The sequence below is a fragment of the Cydia splendana genome, chromosome 12 (genome assembly GCF_910591565.1).
Source record: "Cydia splendana chromosome 12, ilCydSple1.2, whole genome shotgun sequence".
Lineage (NCBI taxonomy): Eukaryota > Metazoa > Arthropoda > Insecta > Lepidoptera > Tortricidae > Cydia > Cydia splendana.
The window spans coordinates 18,295,442-18,304,161 of NC_085971.1; the positions used below are offsets into that span (position 1 = coordinate 18,295,442).

The following is an 8,720-nucleotide window of genomic DNA, read 5'->3' on the forward strand; positions in this document are numbered from 1 at the left end:
AAATTTTGACCTAGGGTTATAATGCGTTTTTTCATCACACTTGCTAGGCGATGCGGTCTGTAAATCCCGAATTTCGACCTAGGGATGTAATGTATGTAACGATGAAAAACATTGTGTAGTGTATGCCACGGGCGTAACGACGAAGTTTGAATATAAACCTACATTGCCGCACTAATTTGGACTTATTGCCATCCTTAATGTGTAAAAATATATCTATCTACATAAAAATGCTATTTCGTAAGTAGCAAATTAAAAATCAAATATATTACCTATGTTTGCTAATCTGTCAAGTGGACGAAAACTAGAGCATGGACGGAATCTAGCGCAATGACCCTATAATTGCCCATAAAAAAGCGATGAACAGAAGTAGCTCTAGAGTAGTAAAAAAACCGGACAAGTGCGAGTCGGGCTCGCCCACCGATGGTTCCGTACGTTTTAGTATTTGTTGTTATAGCGGCAACAGAAATACATCATCTGTAAAAATTTCAACTGTCTAGCTATCACAGGTGACAGACAGACGGACAGTGGAGTCTTAGTAATAGGGTCCCGTTTTTAGGGTTCCGTACCCAAAGGGTAAAACGGGACCCTATTACTAAGACTCCGCTGTCCGTCCGTCCGTCCGTCCGTCCGTCTGTCACCAGGCTGTATCTCACGAACCGTGATAGCTAGACAGTTGAAATTTTCACAGATGATGTATTTCTGTTGCCGGTATAACAACAAATACTAAAAACAGAAAAAAAAAATAAAGATTTAAGTGGGGCTCCCATACAAAAAACGTGATTTTTGACCGAAGTTAAGCAACGTCGGGCGAGGTCAGTACTTGGATGGGTGACCGTTTTTATAGATAATGGTACGGAACCCTTTGTGTGCGAGTCCGACTCGCACTTGCCCGGTTTTTTTTACCATTTGGGTACGGAACCCTAAAAAAGAAGTAACTTTAACTAATTATTTTGCTTTTCCCAGGTATCTGCATCGTCCCCGGCTCAGGTTTCGGCCAACGCCCCGGCACCTACCACTTCCGCACCACCATCCTCCCACAGCCGGCTTTACTCCAGGAAATGTTGGACATCTTTAAGAACTTCCACGAAAAGTTCGCTAAGGAACACGCTTAAATACTAATACGGTTAGACGAATACCACGAAAAAGACGCTTAGAGCTAGTTTCAAGAGTCATATCGTGGGTGGATGATCACCCACTATATGATTGCATAAAATCATCACCTTCCTCGCGATATCCCTTTGCCACGGCTCATCGGAGCCTGGGGTCATTTTGATATTAGGTCCTTACCTATGAAATTGGCGTTTTTGTTCATAGATATAAGTCTGATCCTAGTTTTTTTTTTTTACAAAAGTACATACACAATTACAATAAAACTACAGTGCACTCAATAAACAACGATTTTACATACAATTAATTGTTATTTTTTATTGTTAAGTGTTCAGAATTAAGCCTTGAAAATAGGTCTTTTCATGTGCTGTCGGTTCGAGTATTAAAATTACTTATATTTTTCTAATGGTACCAATTTTCAAGAAATGGAGATATTGAAAACATACCTTAAAGGTGTCAAAAATTACTGGAAAAATTTTGTTTGGTTTGAATTAGCCATCAAAAAAATATCCGCAAAATTAATTGTATGGAAATTCGTGTTTCGTTGAAATTCTCCGAACAAAACGCCAATTTCATAGGTAATGACCTAATATTAAAATATTCAATATCGGCGATATATTTTATATTATTTATGGTTACCGCCGACATGCTTAATCACGTGAATCAACTGCCCGCCAATTGCATTTCCATACATTTTATCTGGGCTATAGTCTGTATATTTAGGTATTTAAATAATACTAAACAAAATCTACCCTCAAATGGCTCCTTAAGCCAGTAGATGAAAACATTACATGATCAAATAATGTAGTCAGGTCGTTCAGTGACAGATCCAGGCACTTTTGTATTTGGTTGGTTAACCAATAAATCTTATAACTACCCGAAAATGTACAAATTGTTTGTTTACTTTTATTTAAATACCTAAAGATACAGTGTATAGGGGGCTGTCCATAAATTACGTCATCGATTTTTGACGATTTTTGACCCCCACCCCTATAATCATCCAAAAATCATGCTTCAAATGACCCCATTTCCTCCTACTTCATGCTACCGTCATCCGATGTCCAGACCCCCCCCCCCCCCTAATTTGAAATGACGTAATTTATGAATAGCCCCTAGGCAGCTTTGTATTTTCTCTCAGTAACAACAATAGGTATTGAAATAAACGTCTTGTCATTGAGTGAAGATTCAATGTGGTCCAGAATTCAATAATAGTTATTGTATTTTACTCTCAACACATCACAATAGGTATCTATTTGTATAGATATATTCACGTTTATAATCACAAGCAAAGATACATTGATTGAGTAAGACGTGTAAAATCTGAGAGAATTTCCTGCTTCGAATTTGATAGCTAAAAGAGATGGCGCTGTACAGCTCCATACTTTTTCCGGTAACTCTGATTGTCCAAAGTTGACGTCTGACAATTCAGTGACCACAAAATATAGTTTGTCAAAGGACTGTCTCATTTCAATCATAGAGAGAATCATACTATCTTTGTCTTACACTAGTGCTAGCACCCAAAAGAAAAGGATGAGTATAGTTTTCCTGGTTCTTACTGACTGACAAATTGGTTTGACCAACTATATATGGCGCAGGACAGCGCCATCTGTTTTTGATGTCAAACTAAGGGACACTTTTTTTTTCAAAGTTTACCTCTCTATTACAATCAATTATCTTTGTCGCAAGTCTTTTATACATTATGTATAATATGTATACAATAATTATACCGTTATGAATACTATAGTGTATTTATGCAATAGGTATGGCGCGATAGAAATGACTCTTTGGTGCGTTGAAATCCATTCGAGATATTGATATTATATAGAAAATGTGTATGTACATTAGGATTGAAAGATGTAAAAAGGGCATTTTCGCGGAAAAAAAATGTCTATACTTTGTTAAAAGGTCTGTTAATACTAAAATCTTTGATACCAGTGAATTGAAGTGCAGAATGTGTTTTTAATAATTTAATTGACGTTTATATAAATATGAAGCATTTTTTTAAAACTATACCTACTCAAAAATGTCAAGAAACCCCTGAGTTATTAATTAATACTCGATTAAGACGAAAATGCCCATACTCATTAATATTGGTTGTTTATTAGTATATATATTAAAATAAGTTGCATTTTTTGGTCCTTGTTTCTTTGTACCTAGTTAGCTAGAGTTAGACCAAGAAATCTCTGCAACGATTTTGATAACATATGCAGTGCAAGTGTTATTTTATACGTCATAATTTCATAGAAGTTTGACGTTTAAAATAACACTTGCACTGCGTGTGCTATTAAAATCTCTGCAAACTTATCTTGGACTTACTCTAAATGTTGTTTGCAAGCAACGATCGTACAATTGAAATTAAACCTTATTATGATGTACGTTATGGCAATAATGGATTGTTTAAAATTCTATGGCTGTTATTTTGGACTAGTTAGTTGATTTTAATGCTCTGTTTTATGTATATTTTATACACAGTATTTTACTTTATCTTTGTTTTTAATTATTTAAAAAAAGTCTAAATCTGGTCACAGCACTCGTTAGTTTTTCATTTGTAAATTGGCAACACTATGATAATTACTATAATTAGATTAGTAATTAAGATTAATTCTTAAATATTCTGTTAACTTCTTTCTTAAGTTTCTCTTAAGTCTAGTCGGTGTGCCATTCGACTAATGTCTAAAGACAATAATTTTGTTAGTCATTCTAAATTTTTTTTCCGGTGCATTATAAATGTAAAAGCAATGTTACAGATTACAGAATACTGGAACAGATACGCTACATTCAACGGCGACAATTTTCTTAACGGCTTGAGATCTGCAAAGGCCCGTCGCCTCTACGTATGGCTGCAGGCAGAGCTCCGTAAAAGGTGAAAACCTTGATGAGTTAAAATACAACCTAATGTTTTAAGAGCTTAAGGAGATAAAACAACCGTATGTGTCTTAAAAGCACACTAGATCCTTGTATTTCAGTTCCTGTTTGACACGTTCAAGCAAAAATGAATACTAAGTAAGATATGTAATCACAATTCACCGCGCTCAAAAAGTCCACGAAATCATCTTGCGGTAGTAATAATTTGAGAACGTTTTTTAAGAGTAAGTAGCGTATTTGTATAATCTGTGGCTTGAATCTGGTCAAAATCGATAGAATCGATGGTTAATTAAAAAAAAGTCACTTGTCATAAATTTGCGTTAACGTGTCATTGTTTATTTTAGATGTAGCAATTATTGGCTGTAGGTAAACATTCCTGACCCTTAAATCTGTAGTTAAGCGAGTTGTTACGCAATGTTGAAATTTAATAAAAAATGGCAAATGTTGGTGTTTTTATTATTTCAAACTGCACCTGTTTAATGATTTATAAGTTTACTAGCCTTTGTCCGCGACTTCGTCTGCGTGGAATTAGTGACAGCAGCTAAAGTAGGTATAGCGCCTGGATAATGCTAATAGCAATCATTCAATTCGCGCATTGCTTACTTTAATTATTAGGCAATTCATTAACTCTTTGCACCCCCCTTTGCACTCTCTTCAGGGTTGATTTCCGACAAAAACTATCCTATGTCCTTTCCCGGGACTCAAATACCAAATTTCAACTAAATCGGTTCAGCGGCTTAAGCGTGAAGAGGTAACAGACAGACACACTTTCGTCTTTATAATATTAGTATGGATAACCGCCTACTGTTCCTCAATGCACCAACGGAGTGGCAGCTGATATTCACAAGGCTTTATTACATCTACCTTATCACATCGACAGGTGACAATCGAGACTCAGTAACTACTACCACAATTCAAAGCTAAAGTGAACCGTACCAGCAACAAAACAAGGTTGATTTTTGTTTAATTATTATGCAATTAGTGATTTTTGATTGTCACATGACGACATTTACTTTTAGCGACCCGCTAGGCGAGTTCTCTACGAAAACGAGAAAGATTATAGTGAAAAGGCATTATTTGTACAGTCGACGCCCTATACCATACCCAAATACCTAAGTATTCATTTTTCTATACAGCTAGTATGGCGACATGGGTACTTAAGTTAGGGGCACTTAAGGTGGGATCAGACGGTTCATTTTGTGTTCATTTTCTTGTTTCATTATTCATCTTTCACTCAAAGTGACACGTGTGAACACAAAATGAACCAAAAGTGAAAAATAAATTAATTAGTGAAATGATCCAACAGTGTTGGATATTTTCATTCGGCATCTTTCACTCGCACTCCGAATGAACAAAAAATTAACAGTGTGAACACAGAGTGAATGTTCATTCCGATTTTGCATATTGTTCTCGAATCCTGTGGGTAGTAGTACCTAGACTTCTTGGAAACCTACTCTGTAAAAATATTCCAGAATTCCTAAATAATCGCCAGAAGCAAGGTATCGCAGTAAAATTTGATGATTTATTTGGCTTGGTATATACATATATTGCGGCTGTAGCACGGTCGCATTTTTATCGCCTGTTACCATGTCTGTCACGTTCTAACAAGTGTGTAAATGCGAAACCGACGGACATAGTGACAGACGATAAAAATAGAACAATGCTGCCACCGCTGATGCAACTAATAGTAGAAGTTCTTCAAAATTACTTAAATTCATCCGCAAATGATTGCGATACGATTCCGGATCTTTAATGGCTAGTTTTCCCAATGTATTCGAAGCTCGCGCCCACCACCGTCAACGTTATCTTTGCTTTTTGCTTGTTAAAGATCTTTATTAAATGATCACATTTTTTTTATTCCAGACGCAGACAGAATCTTAGCACCAGCACCGTGTGAACATGCAATGAAAGAAAAATGAATCATTCACTCAAGTGAACATTCATTCGAGTGAACCGTTCTGATCCCACCTTTACTGTACGTGTATTACGTCTTTCGTACGTCGTCTTTTACGTCGTCCGGTGTAAATATCTTTAAATCTAAGGCCAATACGTATGCTGGGTATTCATTCCATATGTATGCTATCTATTCATAACATATTGTCCGCTGCAGTATTAACAATAAGCGGGTCATTGTGTTGTCTGAGAACCTTATTCAAAGAACTTAACACTACTTAGGAATATCTCTGTAACTCATGCGTTACTGAGATATTGTTATAAGTACGTTATATTACGGATATTTTTGTTGGTCATGACCAACAATAAATATTTTGATTGATTGATTGATTGAAACAAGGCAGCACAAATATACAATCACTTTTTACCACGGCTCATGGGAGACTGGGGTCCGCTCTGAAATTAACCCCAAGAAGTGCGTAGGCGCTAGTTTTTACTGTCGTCTGACCTTCCCACAAGGGGAAACGAGACCTTTTTTGGATTGACTAGTTTATTTCATCCATTTTCCTATTCCTCTATTTCCGGGCCGATACGACCTTTAAACCTTCAAGAAAAGAGCGTACTCGCATCTTAAAGTCCGGCAACGCACTTTCAACCCTTCTGGTGTTGCGGGTGTCCGGCGGCGGTAATCGCTTACCATCAGGTGATCCGTCTGCTCGTTTGCCTCCTATATCATAAAAAATCATTATGTTTCATAATAGCCTAATACGGCAGTTCGGTAAACTGTGTGATGTAATCGTACGCATTGCCATATAATAGACAGGGGCGACCCCTTGATAAATAGTACCTATCATACAGGAAAACGGCTGGGATTCACCGATCTTAGGCTTTTTAGCAATCTTGAGACTTGATTTTGGTGGTATTATGATTTATTCATGTGTAGGTTGAAGTGGTCTAGTACAACCCCCTACCTAAAGGCTATTCATAAATTACGTCATTTCAAATTAGGGGGGGGGGGGGTCTGGACATCGGATGACGGTAGCACGACGTAGGAGGAAATGGGGTCATTTGAAGCATGATTTTTGGATGATTGTAGGGGGGGGGGGGTCAAAAATCGTCAAAAAACGATGACGTAATTTATGGACAGCCCCTTATTTGGCTAGACCATGCTAGATTTAGCCACAGAATAAACAATAGTACCTACCAGGTACAGAAGGTTCGCGTCTATTACGACATTTACGACATATATGGCCGCAAGGTGGCGCAAGCGCGAGCAGGCGTCCGTACCTTAGCGGTGCGCGGCAACTACTACTGCTAGACACCAATATTGGTGTAAGCCGCATGTACTTGTAGCGATGCGATGAAATCGCGGAGTGCATAAGTAAGTATATTTTTCGAATCATCTGTTTAATTATTACGAGAACGCCTATGTGTGGTGATCACCAGTTCTCTTATAATACAGGATGATTCAGGGGACGTGAGTATTTTGCATTTGTGGCGATCTGTGTAATGATGTAGGTACTATTTATTTCTACCAACGTCCTCTCCGTTAACTGATATATAATAAATCTTATTACAACGAACGGTGAGGAGTTTCTGTTAATACAAACAGGATGTGTTTTTTAGTCACCTCCAATAATTTACGGGGTGAATATATAGAATAGGTCATACAAAGCAACTTTTACTATGGGACCAATCCCGAAACCGCGAAATAAATTGACTCTCCCATACAAAATATCAGAGCAGCCAAAATGTATGAAATAGCCAACTTTTTTTTTTCGTGATTTCGGGGATGGTCTCATAGTTAAGTAGGAGTTGCTCATGTATGACCTATTATATTCATCCCGCAAATTATTGTATGACTAAAAACAATGAAGATGAGAATGATGAGAATGTAATGAAGTCGATGAGGTTGTGCATTATCATAATTTATATACGGTGTGGCCTGTAACACGAGCAAAGAATTAAAACATAGATTGTACTCCTCAAACGGTGACACTTTTGTTCAACAACTTTTAAAAATTATGAAGTATTTAGACTCCCTATTTTTCATACAAAATAAATATTATCTTCAATGGACGCCATCGCCACGCCATATTATTGTGATTGACGTTGCTTGTCACGCCTTAAACATAACAAAATTCGCAATACATTGCGTCTTAGAATAAACTTTAAAGTGTAATAAAAATCAAACCACAAGTTATTTTTAAAAGTCGCTGAACAAATGTTGGTCAGTATGAGGAGTACAGCCTACAGTTTAATTTTTTGCTCATGTTACAGGCCACACCCGGTATAATTATACGTACTAGCAGCTGACTATATATATAGCAGTCAATAAATAATTATTTAATACGTCAAGGATAACGTACATAGGATAACTACGTATGTAGTGGTTCGCTGGTTCATTATTGTATGTCAGATATATCGGAGCGGCCGAGGTGCTCACAAATATCTAAACATGACATGCATGCAATAAATAATAATGACGGTAAATAGGTACCTATTTCGGGGGAAACTATCAATTACGTGAGGGGTTTTTGATTTTTTGAAGGAAGGATAAAGGGCAAAATTATTTATATACACCGTAATGTGTAGGTAAATAAGGTCTGGTTTCCTTTTTTTTTCGATGTGTCCGCATTCATATTTTGGACCTTGAATGCAAGGTATGGATCGTGAGAAAACTATTAAAACTAACGATTTTCAGTGAAACTATTTACATTCGATTCACGTGCGTTGACACATGTTCTAGCGATGAAAACGTGCATGAAAATACAATTTTTCTACCTATCTAATATCACATATTGAGTTTGTTTCTACTTAGAGCGAATAAAAAACTGTACAGTCGGACCAAGAAA

The 8,720-nt window shown here is 36.9% G+C and overlaps 1 protein-coding gene and 1 long non-coding RNA gene across 3 annotated transcripts in view; one reads left to right on the top strand and one right to left on the bottom strand.

Moving 5' to 3' along the window:
• LOC134795675 (alanine aminotransferase 1-like) overlaps positions 1 to 2,044 on the top strand; it is a 52,791-nt gene extending 50,747 nt beyond the window's left edge. For both annotated transcript variants that reach the window (XM_063767599.1, XM_063767600.1), the window contains exon 13: positions 964 to 2,044. In XM_063767599.1, the coding sequence (XP_063623669.1) occupies positions 964 to 1,112 (149 nt within the window). In that variant the 3' untranslated portion in view covers positions 1,113 to 2,044. The remainder of the gene's footprint in view (positions 1 to 963) is intronic.
• LOC134795746 (uncharacterized) overlaps positions 1 to 8,720 on the bottom strand; it is a 320,791-nt gene that overhangs the window by 267,042 nt on the left and 45,029 nt on the right. The window lies entirely within an intron of this gene.